This window comes from Ambystoma mexicanum, chromosome 7p, assembly GCF_040938575.1.
Source record: "Ambystoma mexicanum isolate Mex_15411 chromosome 7p, UKY_AmexF1_1, whole genome shotgun sequence".
Classification (NCBI taxonomy): Eukaryota; Metazoa; Chordata; class Amphibia; order Caudata; family Ambystomatidae; genus Ambystoma; species Ambystoma mexicanum.
Window position 1 is genome coordinate 923,372,768 of NC_090939.1, and position 25,259 is coordinate 923,398,026.

Consider the following 25,259-nt stretch of genomic DNA (forward strand, 5'->3'; position numbering starts at 1 on the left):
GCATAACAAAAGTGATTAAATTTTCACATGAAGTTGGTTGATTCACAATCACACACAGGGCATCATATAGTTCTTGCAACTCACTATGTAACACCAGTGTCTTAAATTGTGTGATGTAATTCACCAAGTCACTGTTTCCCTGCTTCATTTACAATAATTCCCCATCCACCTCTTTTGACCCTTGAAATTGATCAAATATCTTTCCAAATTCACCTTTAAATTTTGCTAAATCCTTCAATATGGGACTACCTTGCCCAGCTGACAGAACTGACCAGCAGCCACCTCTCCTGTTAGATAGGAGAGAATGAAAGTTATTTTGGAAACCTCAGACAGAAATGCCTCTGGTCTACACAAGGAATGTAACTCACACTGTGTCATGAATACTGAAAACGTTTTCGGATTCCTCCCTAACAATCTAGAGTTGCTTAAGGAATAGGTGTCTGACATGAGCCTTTGACCACCCTACTTCCCAATGACCCTTTGGATTCCTTACATCGAGTACTCAATTCTTCTTTTCTGTTTAACTCAGGAGGTTCAGAACCAATGGTAGAGTCTGGAGGTAAGTGGGTTCCTTGTGCGTGAAGCATGTTAACCTTCTGGCACGATACTGACACATGTTCGCTCCAGGAGATAGTCTCATTTTCCATCACTCTTAACTCCTGCCTTAATTCCCATATAATTTACTCAGAGGAACCTAATGAAAATTCAATGGGGTCCCATAGCAGCTCAGATGGATAAATTAGCTTGTGCCTTATCCTATGCACTGCATGCACCTGACTGTTTACTTCCATCAACCTTTTGGGTCCACTGCACGTATCTTTCCTGACCTGTGCTCCATACTTGAAGAGTATTGCCCACTTTACTCTTCGGTTCTATCCACGTACTTGTAAATCCAAGTTGAATAGCTCAGCATCTTGTTCTCTGACATCAATCTACTTCACTCCTGGATTCCATATTACTTCTGTCAACTACTGTCAAAGAATAGAGGGTTTTTGTGCCTGTTTGGCTTTTCCCTCTGATCAGGGTTTTTCCCCGCTTGTCTGCCACTCTGTCCTTCCCTGTCATTTCTGTGGGGAAAGTGTGGTGGCGGGTCCGGAGCGCCCTTATCTCTTCCAAGATAAATAACAGGACAAATCTAAAGCAAGGAAGAGTACCAAGAAGACATTTCACAAGGAGTCAGACTCTAGTAACAGAGGGGAGATTTGAGCCTGATTCAAACTGCAGAGTGCCTAACTGCCCCATTGGTTCTCCCTTGGGCCCCAGAGACTGGTTAGTTCACATTTAATTTCTTTTTGCACACAAGACAATATCCTTTGAAACAACGTTGTGGTCTTTAATTGCCTTCCACCCCTGATTTATTAAGTGCTGCATTTTGCTATCACTGCTTATTCTGTGTTTTTTTCTCTCAGGGGTGGGTTCTGTGTAGTGTTTTTCTAATTAGTAATTTTTGCAGCTGGTGTGCTTAATTAAATTATATATATTTTTATAGAACCTTGGTTGGACATACACGTTCTTTTGGACTCTTGTACTATTGCTGTTTGGGTTGCTACTGGATTACATTCCCATGCCTCTTGAGAATGTAGCCTTCCCTTGGCCCATGCTACCACAAAAGGCAAAGGAGATACATATCTTAACTGCCTGTAATACCTTTGTGATTCAGTTCTCTCTTTTTTTAGCAGCTTGAGGGCCAAGTAGGTACTTTATTCACTACTCACCTTGTGCTTGTGCAGAGTAGGAGGCATTTCATCACAATCAGTCCTTGTATTATCTGTTATAAAACCTAGAAAGACTCCATATCATTTTGTCCAGGATCTAAGAGTTGTGAATGCTGTGGTAGTCCCTTCATCCCCAGTTGTGCCAAATATTATCAGCATTCCTCCCAAGGCTAAGCATTTGATGGTAGTAGATCTATGCTGAACATTCTTCTCTGTCCCTATACATAACGATATCCAATATCTATTCACATGTTCACAAAGAAGAATTCAGTACATCTTAACGAGGTTGCCCCATGGGTATACAGAGCCTCCTACCCTCTTCTATCAGCAGCTGAAGAAAGATCTAGATGATAAAGAATTCCCCAGAAAATCGGTGTTAGTTCAGTATGTAGATGAGTTACTGATCATCTCATCCTCTTATGGAATTTGTAAGCCTGACACATAGGTCTTGCTGACAGCCCTTGCAGAGAAGGACATCTAAGAAAAAACTGCAGTTGTGTAGGCAAATCGTTTTTTGCTTGGGTACATTACTAAGGGTCTCTGATTAATAGCTTCTTCCCAAAAGAAAGCGCACACAATTCCAAAACCCCAAACTGTCACACAAATGAGAATTTTTAGGTATGGACAGGTATTGCCTACAGTGGATTTTAGGATATAGTTAAGCCTCTACAACAGTATACTACAGAACCACTACAGTGGACTCCAGAGGCTGAAGCAGCCTTTATTAAAATAAATATCACTTTAGCCAGTGCACATGCATTAGGGCTTCCAGGCTATAAGATAGGGTTGCCCCTATACCAGCATAAGCGTGATTGGCTTTGCCCTAGCAGTCCTCACCAAGAGACATGGGATTCTGTATATGCATGTGGCTTAATATAGCAAAGAATTAGACCTTTTTGCTGCTGGGATGTGGTTTTGCACAAGATCTGTCGTGGCTGCTGCAATATCGGTAGAACAATGAAAGAGCAGTGTGTTGGGATCCTCCTTTTAAAGACTGAAATGCCACACAGGTCTGTGTCATGGGCTAGCAAATATGAACCTCCTATTTATGAATTCCTCCAATCTTAAAGTAACCAGCTGCCCGTTACTGAATCCAGCATCTCTTCTGCCCAGCCCCCAGAATTGTGAACTGCATAAACAAAGTCCCACAACTGTGTGTCTATTACCAAATTCTTATTGAACCTTCAAACAGACTTAATAGGTGTTCCCCACCCCGAGGAAGATTTAGTCTACTGCATTGATGGATCTAATTTTTGGGCGTAGACGGTGTGAGCCGTGGTGGTGAAAAGTTACCTTGGGTGACCTCTGCATAGGTTGTAGTTAGCAGCAATCAGAACGGTGTGTAGTATAGCCACCCAGCAATTTACTAACATCTATACTGATTCCCGTTAGGTCCTTACAGTAGCCCACTACTTTGATCAACTCTTTAACCAGAGAGGATTCTTGACATCGACAGAATCCCCTACCAAAAAAGCAAATATGTAAAAGCTCTCCTCGTCATTATAATGTTACCTCAAAAGATTTCCATAATGAAATATGTCGTTAACTAATCTCTAGATGATGCGATTAGTTGCAGTCATGATTTTTCAGACAGAACAGCAAAGTTAGCTGTCGTATGAGGATCCGATGATTAATATATTTTTCCTTTCAAGACTAGTACTGTCCACTCTCCATACAGAACTCTGGAAGATTTGGCCGAAATACAGGAAAATGCCCCTTCCATTGAGAAAGATAACTGGATAAGAAAGGATTGTCGATTGCATGACGACTCTCTGTGGTGAGATGACCACAGGCAATTAGTGACACCAAAGATACCATTGTCATCATTTTTCTGAATGTACAATGGCCAGGCTCATGCAGGAAGAAAAGTGATGATTATGTTAATAAATAATTCCTGGTTTGACCCCCAAATCTTTAAAATGGCTCAAGGGTACTGTAGAGGGTGCATCATCTGCCTTCAAAATAACGTGGGTAAAGCTGTATCGTCCAAACAGGGAGCACATCATCTTCCTTATGGCCCATTTGTTGGTCTCCAGATTGACTTCCTCCAGATGATTCATTGCAGCAAGAACTGGCAATATCACCTTGTTATCCTGGATATGCCATCTAGGTGAGTGGAGGCATACCCCTGTCGGAGGGTAGATGCTGTAACAGTCATTAAAATACTTGATAGAGATTTTGTATGCAGATTTGGAGGGGCAGTTTGTGTCAAAAGCAACCAAGGATCGCATTTCATTAGTAGTGTGGTATAAGCACTCCTAACCTTATTCGAATGTTCAGCATAACTTACACTGCTCACACTGTCCCCAATCACCAGGTACAGTAGAAGGCGTAATGGTGTTATTAAAAACAAGATAGTAAAGTTGTGCCAAGAAACTGGGCTGAAGGGGCCTGATTCCCTTCCCCTTGTGTTTTTATGCAAGTGAAGTACGCCTAACAGGAAAACAGGGCTCATGTGCAACCTTTGCCCATCAGAGTTTGCTTTCCTATCGGTTCTCCCTCTGACTCACCGGCTGTGATGAACCGCTTGGCGTTTCTTGTCTCTGGAGTCAAGGACGATACCACGGTAGCGAACATCTCTCCCTGCCTTGGTTATCAGTGTAGGAGGGCTCCGTGCATCGTTGACATCTGCTACACCACATGCTGGCTGTTATTCCCGGTCTTATAATTCCTTTCACGTAGGTGTCGCAGGTCTGGGTCGAAAAGGGCAAGGGAACTTCTCTCTTTGTCGTCCTTTTGGTTCTAGCCACCTTTCTCCACCTCTTGAACTGCCGTCCTGGAATAGATCACTCGTCGTGCGGGCTGCCTTGCTCATAGTGTGCACTCATGCTCCACCTTTATTCCTGTGTGGAAGGGAAAGGGTGTGTGTGATTATTATCAATTACCTGACTCTGCCTGACCCTGTGTTGGGACATGTCAGGTAAACGGCTCTGGTGTTAGTCCGTTGTTTTTCATGGTGTAAGAAAATGTTTGGCTGGGAAAGGGGGGGGTAGAGTTTCTGAATATCCTATGGGGTAGGATGGGGAGGAATTGTTATAAGGAAGGGGTTACCGCGTCTCACCCAGCAGTGTCCCACTTCCACTCCCTGAGGATCCTTCATCCAGGTGATCCTCCCGCACTGGTCCAAACCCAGGAACTCGATCCAATAGCAATGGCCGTGTCCTGGTCACCTGGATGACAGATCCCCGGGGACTAGTGGGTGAGACATCTTCAGGTTTTTCACATTAACGAGCAGGAAAAAAACATTTCAGGTAGCTTACTGCACAGCCACACTATGTACTACTAATGATATGCTATGCGCCATTAGCAATAAAGTCTCTGAACAACCTTATATCACTGCAACCATGTGTATATATGTGTTCATCTTCTTACTGGCAGGTATAGTTTCCTGCTGGTGCTGTCATAAGAAGGAGACCATAATCATCAATACAGAGCCCTCCAGATCTGCTCAACACACATCGACACATGACATGTTTTCGGCCCTTATCCTCCCAGATATGTGCATGAAATCACTTGCCTTGCAACACAAACTGAATGTAATGTTCTTCTGCTTAGATTGTAGTATAGAGGAGCATTAATGGCCAAAGGTTTATGGCCCAATCCCTACAAATCATCAATATCTGCAAGCGATTGAGAAAAAGGAAAGATGTACATTGCTGTTGCTTTGATAGTTGCACTAGAAGCACATAAGGGAGGATTGGGGATGTGCACGACCCCCTAAACGAAAGATAAGAATAACAATAATGAATAACACAGCAATGTTAAGGACAGGGATAACAATGAATGAATGCGGCAGGTTTTCATTTGCAAGTTACAAACAAAACTTTTTTAAATATTATTCTATCATTATGCCATCCTTGTAATCCTTGTTCCTTTAACACTATTATTATTATTATTATTATTATTATTATTATTATTATTATTATTATTATTATTATTATTATTGTATTTATTATGCGCTGACCCAGCTTTGAGAAGCAACGCAGAGCTTTACAGAGGCATACAACAATACAGATACACAACAGAGTGCTTTATAGAGGTAACAACATAACAGATATACAGCAGGGAGTAGGATACAGAGGGGCAAAGAGGAGGGGTACAGCTGTTACAGGGTGGCAGGGAGGTGAGGGGCAGACGGCATCTAGCGAGTCAGGTGGCACAGGGGCGATGTGATGGTCTAGGTGTTGAGGAGGAGAGACTCCTTGAAGAGGTGGGTTTTGAGTTATTTTCTGAATTGTAGGAGTGTGGTGGAGAGTCTGATGCTGATGGGGAGGAGGTTCCATAATCTTGGGGCATAGGCAGAGAAGGCGTGTTGTCTGGTCCTTTCCTTTTTGCAGAAGCGGATTTCAAGTCTGCATGCGTCCTGGCTTCTGGGGGTGCGCTGTCCACCGGAGATGCTGAGTTTGTCTGCGAGGTAGCTAGGTGACTTGAGGGCGACTGCCTTAAAGATGATGCAGCAAGACTTGAAGGCTATTTGTGCATGCAGTGGGAGCCAGTGAATGTCGATGAGGGCCAGGGTGAGGTGGTCGTATTTGTGCATACCCTTGATTAGGTGTCCGGCCATGTGTAGGACACTTCTCAGGGGCAAAAGCAGGACGATGGAAGGCCTTCGAAGAGGGCATTGCTCCCATTCAGGTGGGATAGAACCAGTGCTCGAACAGTGGATATAAAGCTGTCCGGAGGGAGGAAGGGCTTGACTTTCTGCAGGAGGGAGAGCTGATACCAAGCTGTCTGAGTTTTCTTAGCTATGCATGTCTTGAAGGAGAGGTGTTGGTCTATGTGGAACCCAAGGGGGGTTGGCGCAGGAGGTGAGCTCGAGTGTGAAGCCCTCAGGGTTCATGGTTGATATCCAGGTCTATATGTCTCGGGGGTTCAGTGTTGTTGGTGAGGAGTAGGATTTCATTCTCAGAGGGTTTGAGCTTCAAGTATGCACTGGGCATCCAAGACTGGGTCAGCAAGAGGTAGGTTTTGAGCCTGTGAATCTCCACGAAGGAGTCGATCATGAGGTATAGCTGTGTGTTGTCGGTGTATTAGTGGATGTTTTTTGTGGCTAGGAGGGCTCCCAGTCACTCTATGCATAGACTGAAGATCACTGGTGAGAGCATGGAACCCTGCAGGACTCCACAGGTGACGGTTAGCTTTGGTCCATCTGAGCAAACTGCTGGCAGTTGGTGAGTAAGGACTTGAATCCACATAGGACAAGATTGCTGATCCCCATGCGCTGATGTAGGGTGTCTTTGAGCTCTTTGAGCACCTGATGGTCTACTGTGTTGTAAGCGGCAGAGAGGTCAAATAGAACCAGGAGGCAGGGGTGGACGCTTACAAGGATGTTGAGGGCGCCGTCCACCACCTGAAGGTTGCCGTCTCCGTGCGGCATCTGGGTCTGAACCTGGATTGGTAGGTTTGGAGGAGATTATTGGTGTCAATGTGTTGCTGCAGTTGTGCAGCTACCGAGGATTTGTCTTGTCTTTAGGGTCGAAAACCTCTCAGGGAGAGTCTTGAGGAAGGATGCTGGGAGGATGTCATCTGTATATGATGTGGTTTTGAAGGCAGCCAGGGTTTCTACTAGGTCCTCTCTAGAGAGTGTCTTGAAAGTCATCTAGGGTGTGGAGGTTTTTTGAGGAGGGACGTGAGGTGGGCCTGTGGATGCAGAGCTGGTGTCTATGTGCTGGAAAATCTTGCTGATTTTGTGGCTGAAGGTGTTGATGGCAGTGGATTTTTCAATGGATTGTGGTATGTCATGGTCGGGAAGCGGGTTGATGCAGTTCTTGATCACTTTGAAGAGGGCTCTGCTTTTGTTGTTGGCTTCTGCTATGGTGTTCAGATAGTAGGAGGCTTTGTCTGTGTTGATTAGTTGTTGGCGGGTCGCTCTGAGTTCCTTGAGGAGTGCCTGGTCGGATGCAGATCTGGGGCGGTCCTAGGTTTTCTCTTGTTTTCTTATTACTCTTTTTCTGAGGTTGAGTTCTTGTGTGTACCAGGGTCCTGATGGTTTTGGTTTGAAGGTGTGATGTTTCAGAGGCATGTGTCAGTTGATGGAGGCTGAGAGGGGGGTGTTGAGTGCTTCCAGTAGAGAATTGCATATTGAGTTGGGGGTGTTCGGTCCATGTTAGGTGGAGGTTGGTACGGTCTTGCATGAGGGCTTCCACCAGAAAGTTCTTGAAGGACCTGAATGTTTGTCTGATGGGTTTCTGCTGGGAGTGCTTGACTGAGGTGGTGTGCAGGATTTTCAAAGGCACGGCCGGTTGGTCAGACAAGTCAAGTATGAGAAGAGAGCAGTAGTGGAGTGAAGGCAGTGCATTGATGATTAGGTCAAGGATGTTAACTTTCTTGTGCGTTGGGTCTTTTGTGTGCTGTGTGAGGATGAGGCTGTGAGAATATCAAGCAGAGCTTCCTTCATCGGTTTGGTTCCCTTGTTGCCCGGGAGGTTGAAATCGCCTAGGAAGTTGTTGTTGACGTGCGTGAGGCACATGCTGGTGACCAGGTCAGTGAAGTCTCGGATGAAGGTGGTGTTGGGTTTGGGTGGTATGTAGATGAGATGGAAGGTGACTGTGTCTATCGGGGAGAGCGGGAAGTGGCAGGAGTGGACTTCGAAGGAGCCAATGTTGTCGATGTCAAGTTTGGTGCAGGGCAACAAGATCTTGTGAATAACTGCGAGGCTTCTGTCTGTCTTGTTCAGCCGGTCTCTGTGTTGGATGCTTTAGCCATCGGGGACAAGGACGGCAAGGATGTGGGTGGGGGTGGCTGTCATCCAGGTCTCGTTGATGAAGATGTCATCAAGGTCGTGTGTTTTGATGTGGTCGATGATCTCTGCTGCATGGGTGATAGCTGAGCAGATGTTGGCGAGCATCAACTTCAGTGCTGTGGACAGTGAGGGGTTGCCGATGGGCTTGAGGCTGATGTGGAGGAGGTTTCTACATTGCGGAGTCCATGCCTTAGCGGAGGGGCAACGTCATTGGCGTTGTCCGGTGTTGGCCTCTGGGAATAGAGGGAGAAAATACATGTCAGTGTGTGCTTACCTGTTGTCTGAGCAGCGGTTCGGGCCCTGGCCCTTCTGGCCTGAACAAGTCCAAACAGGAATTGCCTTTTTCTTTGTCTGCCAAGCTGTGTTTACTTATATATTGGCTTCCAATTCGGACTGCGCATGTGCATTTAAACTGCTGAAGACGGACATTTGGTCTGCCAGGGTTTACTGGGGCATGTTCGTTGAACTTTACCGAGGGATCAAGCGGGGCTGAGTCGGCCCAGAAAATGGACTTCACATCAACACAGGAAGTCGTCATGGGGTGGGGGCCCTACGCCAATTGCCTGAGGAGGATTTAACCAAAAGTATGTATGAGCCACCATGTTCACCTAGTGAAGATCACCACATGACATCTTCTAAATATAGTTAGTGAAGATGAACTAGTCCCTCCGGACAATGGGAACCTCTGAACGAGCAAGAGGAGAGAATAGTATCCTGGAAGACGCACTTAGCACCTCTCGAAGTTTCAGGGTCAAGCACATCAGAATTTTATAAAGCCAGTGCATCTGGAAGGTGGGGGGAGTTAGGTGTTTGGGAATTGGTTAATGCTAGGATGCTGCCTCGCAAGATAACTGAAATAAACCCTTTCTGCTTATCCATTACTGAAAATTAAGAACAATAATTGTTCATGCTCAGAATAATAATATTGAAAATGTGTATAGTGCATGCTGTTTCTTCTCTATCCCATGCCTACATCAATTGTGAGCCACGGTTGTCTCTCCACAGATTAGTGAATTAAATGATCATTGTTGTTTTAGTGGTGTAGGGATGGGCAAAGGCATGGTGGTGGAGTGTGGGAGTGTGCCATGAAGAATTCTGTGTAGCAGACAGGAAAGGATGCAGTTATGACTGAGATGCATAATGCAAACTAATGGCAATATGATGAAAGAAATGAGGGCATAGCTGTGATATAAACACGCATTAGCAAAGCCAACAGTTTGGCTTCTGTGTAGGTATGGGTTAGGCATTTTGCCAGGCACTGTCTTAATGGTGCAACCTGGCCATAAAATGGCAACAGCTGGAAAGTAACGTGATTACTTGGGCATATGATATTGGCTTTGGCAATGCTTGTTTTAATAGCACTTCAGTGCAAGGAACAGATCTAAAACACAACTCATTAACTCTAAGCAGACTGCTTAAAAATAACAGTGGTGGGCTAAAGTTGGATGTTATTGCTTGAAAGAGCGAGATCAAAGAGATCCTATGAGGTAATTTGGCTGGGAGGGGCAGATAGAGGGTGAGAATGGCCAAAGGGATTAACATGGCCATAGCAAGCTAATGGGTGGGTAAATAGCCAAACAACTCCCGCGGGGTGTGTGCCCCTCCTCACATGTCATCATCCTCTTAGCTGTACTATGCATTCGTTTTGGCTTAGTGGTGGCAATTTAGCGCTACCGAATAGTAAAGACTAAATAAAAGCTATTATTTCTGGCCGCCCTCATTAGATAATTAATAGTTGAAGGAGACCAACTAGTAGGTCAAAGGGTTGTGGGATGAGACTTTGTGTCTGCAAGAAGAAGATTAGTAAAATACAGCCATTGACAATTAACCATTATTTCTATTTTTTGAAAAAATAAACTCTACAGACACGCCTATTACAAACAAAACTGGAATTAGAAGCTTTAAAGGATGAAACCTCCAAGATGTGGCAAACATGGACCCATGCAGAGGTGAGTCATGGATCTTTCTCTTGACATCACAGCTCAGCCAAGGTGGAGGTAGGCGATGAGAGTGTGAAACACCACAACAGCTGATTTGGCAACGTAGGGGGTTTCCCTGACTAAAAAAAGCAGCAAAGAAAAAAGTGTATCAGTATTTCATGCAGGTTCCACTGATGCTCTCATTGGGAATTGTGTGCTATCGGGTAACAAATGAAGCAACTGAATTACAACAACTTTTTTTAACATACTCTTAAATGTAGATACATGTGTTTTAAAACGTGCAGTGATGAATTACAATACATTTTAGTGCATAACACAAAACATGGTATGGTAAGTAGCAAAGTAGGAGTCAGATCCCAACTAATCATGGGTTCTATTCCCGAGAGAGGAAAGTGGAGAGGCCTGTCATGAACTTCAACCCGGAAATATAAAGAAGCTGTGGTAGATGTTAAATAGAAATCCTGGGAGGTCAGAGTTCCAGTCCCAATTATGTAGAGCACAAGACAAGTCTGCCGCGCCCAAAAAAGAGCTAACAGTCTTTTGTGGCGATGTGGTCAAGAACATATTTTTGTGAGTTAGATGAAACATGGTTGGATTACTCTGAGCTTTGTATAGTATGTTATGTTATATTATTTGGATTTGATAATGCCTAAAATGCAGAGTCCTTGTCCATGGGTAAGTGAATTGGGACCCTGTCCAGGGTATTAAACCAGACCGTAGTCAGTGGGAGAAGAGGAGAGAAGGGAGAGCAGAGGCAGGGAAGGGTAGGTTGGGTGAGAATGGGTGAAGAAAATACAACAAACTTGCGTAACAAAGAATATGGTAAAATAAGGTAGACAAACCTGTAAGCAGGGATGTGTGTGAGAAATATGTTGCTGTTTGTTAGAAAAGACAAGGCGTATCAGGAAAAAGAAACATACTCCCTTGAGGGCAATCTCAACTTTCAGTGGTCCCTGAAATGCATTGGCCCTCATTCCGAGGCTGGAGGTAAGGGTTAACGGTCACTGTTAATGGCAACGGTGACCGTTAACACTTACCTCCGTATTCCGAGTTCCCTTTGCGGGTCCCTCTTTACCTCCTGCTTTTAGCAGGAGTAAATAACGGGACCCGCAAAGTGACCTTGGAGTAAATTACAGCACCGTAATTTACGGTGCCGTAATTTACTCCTTCCCCATTCCCATTGAGCCCTATGGGGGCAGGAATGGGGATGGGGAACCGGTATGGTGAATGGGGACTTACCGGTCCCTCCAACCTTGGAATGGACCGGTAATTACTCCATTCACCATGCCGGATATCCATGGAGTAAATAGCTCCATGGTTGCTTACCATGGTGCTCTTTACTCCATGGATAGCTCCAGCCTCGGAATGAGGCCCATTGTCTTTGAACCGCCCCCCGCTTGTCGAGTGTCTCGTGAGAGGCGCGGGTGGTGCCTGCGCGTACTTTCCAGGAACTTCTTGCTTCAGCCGTTGGAGCTGTTTCTTCCTTTCCACAATTACTTTTCGGCGATGTTCCTCCACGATGAAAATACGTAACAAATAGGAGATATGTGGTAAAATACAGGGAGTTACTAAACAAATTCCTATAGTGGAAGAAATGGGAACTAAAGCCGCCACAACAATAATTACTGATTTCTTTACGGAGCCGAGTGTTGCCATAGAAATACACGATGAGCCGCCGGAGTCTGCAGTGACAGTGGAAGAAAGGGCTTGTACCACAGCAGAGTTGGACAACAACAACCCCTTATTAAATCTATGCTACAGCTCAGTGTGCCAAATTATAAATATTAAAAAAGCTGCAGTGGCTAATACCCTTCAATTAAATAACAAGGACCAAGGCACTGCAAGTCCCACTACAAACAATAGTTTGAATTGTCATCTGCCATCAACTAAGTTACCCTGCTCTCCCTGTCTCACCGGGTTGATTGATGAAACCCCTATTAGTACCAGTGATGAGCAGGTGCATAACATCTCACTCAATGATCAAGAATGTGAGGAACTTTTAATTGACGATACATTCAAAGACATTGAGGTGTACAACGAAGCCACAAACTTTGCATTAAAAATCGTGTTAAAACTCACGCATAACATAGCACGCCAAGTAAAAATAAATGCTATGCTTTTGGCTGGGCGTGGGAAAAATAACCCAAAATCTGGAATGTTTGGTGGCCCTAGTCCTGAGATAGAGAAACAGCCTCCAGAAGCCCCTATAAATGAAGGGATAAGGGCCAATGTTCCTGAAAACTTGGAATCTATCAAGGTAGAGCTATTGCTGGGCAGTGATGATGATGAAGAAGGTGAAGAGGGGCATCTGACAAAAAGAGAAGGAAGCGTCAACTGGCTAGTAATGCCATGAAGGTCCCGCCTACAAATGAGGAAGTGACTGACAAGGAGGTGGCTGGCCAGATGTCGAAAGGGGAGCGCTCATCCAAACGTGCTAGGAAGAAGGCAGCACAGAGAGCTAAAAGAATTGCAATGAAATCCTGGAACCTTACAGATTGGTTCATTAGATCTACAGCTGGAATAACTAAAGTAACTGTGGATCTGCAAGTCGTTGAAGAAGTTTCATATGAAAGTTCAATGGATTGTACCAAATCGTCTCTTGATAACAGTATCACTTCTATGGAATCCAATGGCTACGAGATAACCAGGAACCTCAACTACAAGTGGTGGAGCCTGTACCCACTAACAATTCTAGTAGGAAGAACATAAAGGTGGACTCACGAGGGGTAAAGAAAAGTGATTCCCTTTTGTCGCGCTCCGGGGCGCGACTAAAGGGAAGACAAAACCTATAAATAGAAGCTGCTTGATGGAGACTCTTAATTATCTGCTTCCCTTGAGGTTTATCAAAAGTGACGATTTCAAATGTATGGAACAATGTCCTTACTTTGTTACTTAAATTCATTGCTACTCAGATGAGGTAGTCTGTCTAATTAGATCGTATACAGACAACCTTAATAAAGCAGGTTATGAATTGGATTGCGAGTGTATGGTAAAGCTGCCAAAAAAGGTTAAAATAATTACTGCTAAGCATGACTACAAGGAGTTTGGAAAATTGGGCCTGAATGAAAGAATCAAATCTGGTGTGTCTGCTGATGCCAATGTAAAATCTCACTGGGAGTGGTTGTGTTCTTTCCTGCCCCTATGATCAACAACAACTGAGATGATGTTAAAATCATTTCTTGGAACACTAGAGGTAATAGGCACATCTTCCAGTAGGAGGGGTCTGATTGTTTGATAAGTAAGGCTTCTATTGTCTTCCTCCAGGAAAATTGTCTTTTAGTGCCGGCCTATTTTGATGGATATACTTCTTATTGCCAGGTTGCCAAGAGAGGATCAAAAGGAAGACCCTATGGCGGATTAGCCATTTTAATAGCCAATGATATCCCTTCTGAGGAATGCCAGCTTGATGTGTTCGATCAAAATGCATTAGGGGTAGAAATTCAATTTGGAGTGGAACAACATTGTGTATTAATTAATGTCTATGACCCTCCTGGCGATGATTATACTTTGGAGATCAAGTTAGCATATTTTACTTGTGGCTAGCAGACACGCCAAGGATAGCAATGTGGATATTATAATTGCTGGTGATCTAAATGCAAAATCATGCTAGATAAAGTCTCTTCTAAATTTTACTATAGTCCAACAGGTAAAAAATAACTCTAAAGATTTAAGGTAGAAAGTTTTTCTTGATGAACTTGACCTAATGATGGTCAATGGATCAGAAAAAAACACCAAACCTTTAGTGTATACATGGTGTAATGGCTTGTACTCATCCACGTTGGACTATATTTTTGTTAATACAAAGATGTTCTCTGAGATTCAGGAATTTCAAGTTAGCTTCAACACATTTAGCGACCATGCTATTATATGTGTCAGCCTGGCTCTCTGTACAAATAAAAGGTGCTATAGGGACAGGGTAGGTGCTTTAAATGTGACTACTGCTGGCAACAGACTAGGATGCTCTGATAGAAATCTTGTAAAGGTTGCAAAATGAGCCTATCAGAAGGCGGCAGGCGAGAGCTGGCCCACCTGGAAGGCTCTGTGAGAAAGTCGCATCAAATTCAATCACTCGCATCATTTCAGAAGCTGGAGCAGGTGCTCCGGACTACTGCCGATGCAGTTGGTCACAGCACCCCAGAAGGAAAAACCCACGCAGCCCGCATGGAGGTATGCTAGCGATCTGCAGCATTTATAGGAAATAATTTTTGGGCTATTCTTAGCGCTCATAGGATGCGGTAGCCAACATAATTTACTGCTACAATTGTCCATTGTCACCAACTAGGCATCCGCTATGCACACAACCTGTGTTGCCTTCCTTTCTTTGGCAGCATTACCATTTCGCCATTAGAACACACGAGGTGTTCATAATTCCAAGAGGGCCACCTGTGTCGCTTCGGGGAACATCCACGGCCTGCCTCCCCACCAGAGAGCAGCCCCTGGCTGATTGGGCCATCCACTACACTTGTGAGCCTATCGCAAACCGGAAGGCGAGAGCCGGCCCTTCCTGGGAAGGCCATGAGGGTAAGGCCAGCAACTGTCCTGAGACTGTCCAGAGCCGACCAGAGCCCAGGGTCGTACCCCTTGCCCGTTTTCCCCGAGACTGTGAGTAGCCAATGACTGCCTAGACTTACTGCATTTGTCAAGCTACATGCACAACTCAACTTGGTTGCCCCATTACTATAAGGCTAATACTGAGTGACACTCAGCGATAACCCCTATATTACAGCCTGACTCCTAATGCACCCTGTGCACTCTGCATTCTGTTGTACATGTTCTTTTTAAACTTTATTCCTTCCTCTCTGCCAATTCGAATCTAGGTGATCTATTGCTTGTGTATTTTGAACTACTGCCTTTCTGGCCCACATTACAAAACACCCCTTCACCATGTGTGGTATCTGCCTAGCCCCCACAGTACAGTGCATGGTTCTTATGCATCCGACTCTACCAGATTTTGCCAGACTCACGTTGCCACATATGCTAATTGACAGCAGCCTTACACTATAGAATCCTAATGCTTGCACATGCATTTTTAGCCCTAGTGTGAACTCTGTATCTAGGTGAACCCTGTTTGCACATGCATTTTTACCCCTAGTGTGAGTGTGAACTCTGTATCTAGGTGAACCCTGTTTGCACATGCATTTTTACCCCTAGTGTGAGTGTGAACTCTGTATCTAGGTGAAACCTGTTTGCACATGCATTTTTACCCCTAGTGTGAATTCTGTATCTAGGTGAACCCTGTTTGCACATGCATTTTTAGCCCTAGTGTGAATTCTGTATCTAGTTGAACCCCGTTTGCACATGCATTTTTAGCCCTAGTGTGAATTCTGTATCTAGGTGAACCCCGTTTGCACATGCATTTTTAGCCCTAGTGTGAATTCTGTATCTAGGTGAACCCCGTTTGCACATGCATTTTTAGCCCCAGTGTGAATTCTGTATCTAGGTGAACCCCGTTTGCACTTGCATTTTTAGCCCCAGTGGGAATTCTGTATCTAGGTGAACCCCTTTTGTACATGCTTTTTTAGCCCCAGTGTGAATTCTGTATCTAGGTGAACCCCGTTTGCACTTGAATTTTTAGCCCTAGTGTGAATTCTGTATCTAGGTGAACCCCGTTTGCACATGCATTTTTAGCCCTAGTGTGAATTCTGTATCTAGGTGAACCCCGTTTGCACATGCATTTTTAGCCCTAGTGTGAATTCTGTATCTAGGTGAACCCTGTTTGCACATGCATTTTGCATCTAGCAACTCACTAGCATGCCTCCCCTGCTCAGTAGTTGGCTTGCCTGCTCCTTGCTCCTTTAAATCACCATAGTACTGTCCAACATGCCGCTTCAACATCTAACTACCATGTGTGCGACCTTACCTAACTCCAACTCATCTAACAGCTCACCACTAACAATAATTGAGGCACTTCTAGTGCTGCCGCCTAGTATCCCCTGCCCCACTATAGACAGGAATACAAGACTCAGAGCTGGACAAGCCAAAATCCACGAGCCACTCGCCCGTTCCATGCCCACCACAAAGAGACTTAGCTCCACTCCCACCAGCCCAAACAACCTCAAATTTAAATAATCTCTACTTTATCCCACCAACCAGAGAAGTACTAAATCCACACAAAAATTGTCAGCCTCTACTACCACTACACCCATAGTGAGCCCCCAAATCAAGGGAGCTCTAATTAACGCTAGATCAATAGTAGCTCATGCAACTGAAATTGCAGATCTAATCATCAATGAAGACCTGGACCTCCTTGCTATCACAGAGACCTGGCTCCATCCGGCAGCAGGCCCCATGCTTATGCTAGCAGTCCCTGATAATTACACTATCCTGAGACAAGACCGACCTAACTCTAGAGGAGGTGATGTTGCCATCATTCATAAATGTAGCCTTCCTATAAGAGTAGCTACCACCATCAGTGTCCCTTCTTGCGAACTACTCTCAGCCAAAGTTCCCATTACCAATGCCCAAACCCTCAACATCCATGTGATCTATCGCCCTCCAGGCCCTTTAGGCACATTCAACGAGGATCTTAACACTATTCTATCCACTAACCTAAAAAACGCCACACAGGTTCTCACCCTTGGAGACTTCAACATGGGTTTCAACGACCCCGAAGACCAAGCCGCCGTCACCACATTTAACACCCTCACCGAATTAGGATTTACTCAAAGAAGCTTGAAACCCACCCATGACAAGGGCAGAATACTTGACTGGGTGGCTGACTATAACTGCTTAGCTAACATCACTGACATCTCACCACTTGCCTGGACTGACCACCACCTGGTATCATTCTCGCTGTCCACCACTAGACCTCCTCCTACGCAGTCTAGTAGGGCCCCACCCACACTCACGAGAAACAAAAAGAGCATCACGGTGGAGAGATTTATCCCCAACCTACTCCCCACACTGAACACACTCCCTGACAACCTGGATCCTGAGACCCTGGTTGAGGAATACAATAAAATTATGTCCAATTCCCTTGACTTAATCTCCCCTCTCAAACTCAAGCCAAGCAAGCCCAAAACGCACTTGAACAAATGGTACACATCATTCCTCAAAAACTTAAGACATCAAAAAAGAAACTGCGAAACCACCTGGAAAAAAGACCCATCAGTAGCTAATAAAAGTAAACTCACCAAACTAGCGGCCCTGTATAAAAAAGAAATCTTCCTAGCAAAACGTACCTCCTCTGACTCCCGTATCTCCCAAGCTAGCTCAAACACGAAGGAACTATTCTCTATTCTGAAAGAAGTAGACACCCCCATAGCACCACCAGACACCTGCATTAAAGACAAGAACTGGTGCACCGAAATCCAAAATGCCTTAGCCAACAAAATCGCTACTTTACAAAATAAAATATCTTGTAAAAAAGCATCCCTGAACAACCCTGTCTTGTCCAAGCTACCCGAGAAGCAGACTACAAGCGAATATACCCGATTCAATTTCACCAAAGTGACCATACTCGAAGTTGAAAAAATCATCTTGTCCTTGAAGCCCTTTAATTGCCAGGGAGACCTATGTCCAGCACAGCTTATAAAAGACAGTGCCCGCGACCTCTCCACATTTATCACAAAGCTAATCAATGCCTCCTTCTCCACTGGATCCATCCCAATCAATCTAAAACAATCCTGGGTACTACCATTACTAAAAAAACCTACACTTGACCCAGCTACCCCCACCAATTACAGACCCATAACAACTGTACCATTCCTCCTGAAAATCCTGGACAAGGTCGCCTATGTTCAAATACAGAAGCACCTGGAAGAACACCACCTGCTAGGAGCCAGACAATCAGGCTTCCGACCCCAACATGGGACCGAGACAGCTCTTAACGACCTTAAAACACAGATCGACCTGCTCAGAGACAATGGCCAAGCAGCCTTACTCCTCCTCCTCGACCTCTCTGCAGCATTCGACCTGGTCGACCACTCGGTCCTATGCACTCACCTACACACGGCCGCCCACTTCTCCCCTGAGGCCATTACATGGATTAGATCTTTCCTCGATGGCAGAACCATGAGGGTTTTTTCACCCACAGATGCTGGAGACCCCATACCCATCACCTGTGGCATACCGCAGGGCTCCTGTGTCTCCCCTACACTGTACAACATATTTCCCAAGCCTCTTTTCGATGATCTGGATCATCTTGGTATCCCTACACTAACTATGCAGATGATACCCATCTTTCTGGAGATTATGATAAGGATTTGGCCTTGGTGAATAGGGTTTACATCATCATCCAGGCATGGATGGCCACTCATGGACTATGCCTGGATGACGATAAAACTGAACTTATCACCTTGGGCACCACTGCCAGCCTAAATAAATTAAGCCCAGCCTACTCATCCTTCATGATCGATGGCAACACGATCAAAGTGGGACACAAAGTCAAAACATTGGGCTTCTACCTTGATTCCAACTTCTCCTTCAACAGACAGGTGAACTCACTAGCCTCCTCTACGGCTTACATGTGTAAATTGATCCGTGCAGCCAAACCTTTTCTATCCGACACCAGCTGCCTGACCCTGGCCAGAGCCCTCATACTAACCCGCTTAGATTACTGTAACGCGCTTTATCTTGGGTCATCCAAAGCCACCACCAGCAAACTACAAATCCTCCAGAATAATGCACTCAGAGCAGGACTGGGCATCTCCAGAAGAGACCACATCACAGTACACAGCCAGCAGAACAATTGGACCCCTATCACAGACAAAATCTCCCTAAAAACTGCTTCACTCTCCCACAAGTCCCTCAATAACACAGCCCCCATCTACCTGATCGACAGATTTCACAGACAGACATCCTTGAGACCGACAAGGACAGCATATAGAGACTGCTCTCCGTCCCTAACTACAAACGCTCTACCATAGGAGGCAACAGTTTCCCAGTGAAAACGGCTAAACTATGGAACTCCCTACCACCCACTCTTAGAATGGACTTACCCTATCAAAATTTCCGTTCCAAGATGATGGGCCTCATTCCGAGTACGGCGCTAACCAATGGCGCTATTAACGCCTTGGTTGACGCCGTACCCGGACCGGCAGCGCCTTGGTGGTTGGCGGAATTACCGCCCCATTCCAAGGTTGGCGGGGCGGTAATTCCCCAATCCCCATTTACCCTTCCCCATTCCCATTCTTGCCCCATAGGGCATAATGGGAGTGGGGAAGGCGTCAATTACGCCACCGTAAATTACGGTGGCGTAATTAACATCAAGGTCCCTTAGCGCCATGGTATTTAACGCCTGCTAAAAGCAGGTGTTAAAAGCACCATGGCGCTAAGGGAACTCGGAGTATGGCGGTAAGGGATTACCGCCACCGCTCTCGTTAGCGGTGGCCGCTATCCCTTAACGCCATACTCGGAATGAGGCCCTATGACTTTGCTTCCCAGTGAACCAACTAGCCACCGGCGTGACACTTTATTTAAAACCTTAGGCTCAGAAATATTGTTCAGCGGTTTATGGTCTATCCTTATAACAAACTCTGCACCCCACAAAAAATGTGAAAACATTTTCACTGCCCAATGGCAGGCCAAGGCATCCTTCTCCAATACTGAATCATTTTTCTAGGGGCCCCTCAACACTCTTGAGGCATGTGCAACAATTTCTTCACCACCCGCATCAACAACGTGGGTCAAAACAGCTCCAGCCCCATTGTCACTCACATGAACAGTAATAATAATCCTCCATGTGTCAAAACCTTTTCAATCTCCTTCTTTATCTATGAAAATTCCTTATGATGTAACCCATTCCAAACAAATTCCTCTCCCCTTTTAAGTAACTTTCTCATTTTCTTTACCTTGTCCGCAAAATATTGCACAAACTTATGATAGAATTCAACCATCCCTAAAAAGGAATGCAGTTCCCCCTTATACTTAGGTACTCCCACTTCTTTATCGCATACACCATCTAACTCTTTGGTCCCACACCTAACCCTGAGATCTCATGACCTAAGTCCACCACCTTCTCCTTTCCAAACACACATTTCTCTTTTCTCAACATGATGCCCTTCCTTTCCCAGATCTCTAGAACTTGCTCAAGTAGAGCATCATGTTCCATTTCATTTCTTCCACATAGCAAAACATCAACTTGGAAACAAAATACTCCATTCATCCACTTAAAAGAGGTCAAATGGCATACTCCTAAACTGGAAAATCCCTTCATGTGGTATAAATGCAGTATATTTTCTGCTCTCCTCCTCCAGCTCTATTTGGTGATACGTTGGAACCATGTCCAACTTGGAGAAAACATTTCCACCACCAATCATAGCAAGCATCTAATTCATATTCGGTAAAGGGTGCCTTTCTACGACCACACACTTATTTAATTCTCGTAAATCCGCACACAAACAAAGCTCGCCTGATGACTTCTTCCCCACCATCGATGGAGAAATTCACTGTACACCAACAGCTCTCTCAATCACACCCATTTCATGCAACTTCTCCAGCACCTTTCCCCTAATTCGAAGGAAAAAGGCTGCATCTTAGCCGTCACGCGTGTACACCCTTTCTTCAAAATAATGTTGTGCTCCATACCTTTGACTTTCCCCACACCGTCTTTGAATACTGTCCTATAGCGATCACAATTAGACCCAAAAACCTGCATTACTTGCTATTTTGCATTAGGATCCAATTTCATATCCAGCCACTTTAGCTCACGACACCCTAATAAAGTAGCACCCTTCTTTGTCACATATACCTTTCCTTGAGCAGACCTGCCTTTCAAATCAAACATAGCATTAATCTCATCTTTTAACCAAAGTTCTTCCCTTATCCTGTTATTGCTACAGTGGATCATAAACTGATCCCGTATATGTTCATCCTGTACATTTCTGAACTTACATGTCAGTGCCAAGTGGAGCAAAGCTGTAACATATTCCTCTACAGACTGCCCATTTTCCTGAATACAGACTCCAAAATTATACCGTTCTAGAGTAGTGCTTGTTTTAGGATTAAAGTGTACATCCAATTTCCGCAGTGCCATCTCCAGCTCATTTGAGGCATCACTACTACTCACGGCATCCCATTCAGGAAGAGTCTCAAAAATATGTTGAGTGCATGAGCAATGACACCTTCCTGTCATTCGAGAAAGACTGGCCACTAGCAGCACAAATATAGCAGAGGAACCTGTTCTTCCATTGAGTCTATTTCACCTTAACGGGACCAGGAGATTCCTTAATATTTCTGGACCAGGGACCCCTGCCATAGCCATGGTGCTAAGCCCGTGCTACCAAACCTTGAAGACAAGTTTGCTAGTGGCACACTCCCTTGAAACCAGGCAGAGTGGTCACTCAATTTTGAAAGTTCACAAGGTGCAACCCCAGAAGAGAGGAATTATAGCTGGAGCCTTATACCACTCGCACGCAATCACTGTGGACCGGCCACAGCCTATACACTATATACTATACAGTATCAACCTCAGCAATACAAAAAAATGATGAGGGCACTTAGATCTACTGGGACGAGGAAGCTCCTGCCTCTGTGGCAATGGCACTATTGTTTACGGTTGTCACAGCAACCAAAATGTTCATTTGCAACTGAATGCTGCAGGGTTCTTTCCTCAGCACTCACGAAGTGGTGAGCACATCTCCTTGCTCATGCTTTACAGAAAAACTGTGCAGTGGAGCCCTTCTACCCCTCTCGTTGGCCCTTTTAATACATGATGCCCCTCCAGTGTCTCGGGGAAGCACTACTTAGATAAAGTGGGGCTGGAGCGGCGGCTCCAAGATTACGATAAACTGCACCTGTTCACTGCGCCTCCACACTGCAGTCTGGGCGGCTCCAGAGAACAGTGGCAACACCGGATCCTCACAAGCAGAACAACCATTTCAGAGCAGAGCTAAACCAGACAGCGCACACTCCAGAGGGCGCAGCGCTCAGGAAGCCACTCATCAGAGGACATGACCGGCAGGCTGAGGGTCGTGAAAGCATGTTGCGATTTTTATGAAGACCAGGCCAGTCCAGGTAAGTTAAAATGCAGCTTTATTAAGCAAGTTCATAACAACCCCCAGCAGGTCCTCACATCCCAGCTTCACACTCCAACTGCCTCCACAGAACCCCAAGCTTGTTTTCACCATATACATTCGGCTCAGAGTTCCACATTCTAAAAATACTTTACAACCAAGGTGGACATCCGTAGCCACTGAATTCTTGTCTCCCAAGCCTGCATTCGTTCTGAGTCGCATATGCAGATGCCTGTCTGAGATGGTGTGGATTCATTTCCTTTGTGTGAGAGCCCTTCCTGGGTGCACAGTTGTGTTTGTAGGGATGCCTGCCATTGGCTGACAATCCCTTAGTTTGAATAAGGCTTGGAGTGGGATTCGGCTTTGTTCAACTAAGGCGTAGAAGTGGGCGAGCACCACCATGTTAAATTAACATTTACTTATTGTTAATTGTTAGAATGGATTTCTAAACTCTGGCCTGATGGACAGAAGTTTAGGAGGCCACCCTAGTAGAGTTAAACAGGGAACCTTCTCGTCCACCAGACCAATAACGGTAGCTTGACAGGCGGTCAAGACTAAGTCTCAGGAGGGGTGAGAGTGATTAGAAGCCCACAATGAGCACACACGGTAAAGATACCACAGAATTCTCTTAGACAGGTGTATATCAAAAATGCATATATATTTTTTTTTTGTAACTTTATTTATTGGTTTTTCAACAATAATATAATATGACATTACAAGACCGCGCACCGGTCAACGTGACCCCTAACCCCCCCCTCGATTCGGTTCCCCACTTGATATTTAATACTGTTTCTTATCAGTTCAATTGCCTTCGTTATTTGGCACTCATGGCTGCTGTTGAGGTTTCCGGTTGTTCGTGTCGGTTTTGTATTGGTGGTGGAGACTGTGAGATCGCGTTGTTGTCTGCATCTAACAGGTATGCTATGTACAGGCCCCTGATGTCTGTGGGACTTGCGTGAAGGGGCAGAGTCCATATGTAGTTCCTTTTCGACATCTTGACAATAGGTGACATCCTGTAGCCACTGCTTCAGTTCTGGTGGCGGTCCTCTTCCCCAGTTGCAAGCTATTCGTCTGCGTGCCAGGACAAAGAGTAGGTTTGCCAGTTTCCTGGTATACTCTGGTAATTGGTTGGTTAAGCCCAACATGGTCAGTGTTGGGTCGGGATCCAGTTGCACTCCAATTATTGCTGATATTTTCCCTTGGACCGCTGTCCAGAACGCTCATATTTTGGAGCAGGACCATGCCAGGTGGACAAAGTCGGCTTCCGAATGCCTTGTGTGGTAACTGTTGCATTATTAGTTTTGTTAATTGTGTTGTTTTTATTGGGCCTAAAATACATATACTTTTATTTTAGGCCCAATAAAAACAACACAATTAACCAAACTAATAATGCAACAGTTACCACACAAGCATTTCACTATCTAACATATATACAAATACTGTAGCCTAATGCGATAAAGGGAGTAAAATATCCACAACTAGTAACAGAAGGTCGTTAACATGAATTATGCATTAGGCAGTCTTCAGGATGGAAACCGTAACTTATTCAGTCCAGCCATACGAAGTGGGGAACCTTGTGCTCAAAGTACAGCAGTGCGTAAAAATGCAGTTGTGCTTAAAGTGAAGACAGTACCTTTTCAAGATGCTGGGACAGTTAGGTAGGGGTCCCGAAGCGGGTAGAAGAAGTTCCAATTTCCAGAGAAGGGTCTGTCCTCATGGACCAAGCAGTTTCTGACTTTCAGCCAGGGAGGGCAGGTTACCCCAGCCAAAGAGAGGATCCCAAGACATCCTGGCACCAGTAGTGTGGATTGGGACCAAACAGACCCAACACGAGTCCTGGGGACTAGCACACGTGACATGCAGGAGCCCGCGAAAGATGTGGTTTTCTCAGGAGGCTGCTACCCAAACTAGGAAGTCCCTGGTCAGCTTGACCTGGGGGAAGGCAAGGGGACAAGATGGCCAAAGGACAGAACAAAAGACTTTGTGGCATGGCCATTTTCAGCACTGGCCACAGCCATGAGCCATCTGTGGTAAACGTGTTATGGTTCACTAACAAGTAGTTAAAATACCAGAAAAGTAAACTGCTGCCACCAGTTCATCCTAGGCACACTTGTACATACACCAATAGTTCCTTATAAGTTATCTCGGGCCATAAAACGAAAGGACCGTAGTGCACGGTACAGAAATTAACTTTGCACACTGATAAAAAGTAACCGGTAAATGGCAACAAATTAAAAGACTAAAGGAAACATAGTTTCCCAGTACTGACAGCCTGAAGGAGGTGTTCGTTTCCCCATAACAAACTAGCAAACTGAAGTCTGTGCTCAACTGGGAAAAGTCGGGTTAGGCTAGTCAAATAAAAGCAAAACGTTTGGGGGGTTCCATAATATGGAGGAAAAATTGCATTCAAAGAAATCTTTCCTAACATTCATATAAAAACCTCAAGGCATCCTTCAGAAACCTGATGCACACTCAGTCAGAAAAATAGAATCAAAAGCAATTTCTGGTGACTAAGTCACCAGAACTGGGGACACCAATATTGCAGTCAATACTACTGCAAGACAGTGTTGAAAAAACATTTGAACATAAGACTCAAATCTTCCTGATGTTCATCTCTTTTATTAGTGCTGGGCAGTCATTCTTAGCATACATAAGCAGAGAAAATTGCATTTCAGGCTACAAGTTCCATGTTCAGGGACCTCACTTGGCTTTTCAAAACATCTCGACCAACGTTGGTCTTTTCAAAGCTTTTTCAACAAGAATATTTTTATAATGGCTTCCTCATACCTGGCTCTATGTCTGGCTTAGGCACTTGCTGAGATGTACTTGCTTCACGTAAAAAATCTGAACATTATATAACAGATTATAGTAACACTAACAAAAAAATCTGAAATCTAAATTACAGACA

The 25,259-nt window shown here is 44.9% G+C and overlaps 1 protein-coding gene across 2 annotated transcripts in view; it reads left to right on the plus strand.

The window, feature by feature from the left end:
- The window catches only part of LOC138525590 (E3 ubiquitin-protein ligase TRIM39-like), a 301,399-nt gene that overhangs the window by 87,712 nt on the left and 188,428 nt on the right, over positions 1 to 25,259 (plus strand). Inside the window, exon 3 of one of the 2 annotated variants that reach the window (XM_069635631.1) lies at positions 10,323 to 10,406. The exons of the other annotated variant lie outside the window; for it this stretch is intronic. Coding sequence (XP_069491732.1) covers positions 10,323 to 10,406 — 84 coding nt within the window. The remainder of the gene's footprint in view (positions 1 to 10,322; positions 10,407 to 25,259) is intronic. 2 annotated transcript variants of the gene reach the window in all.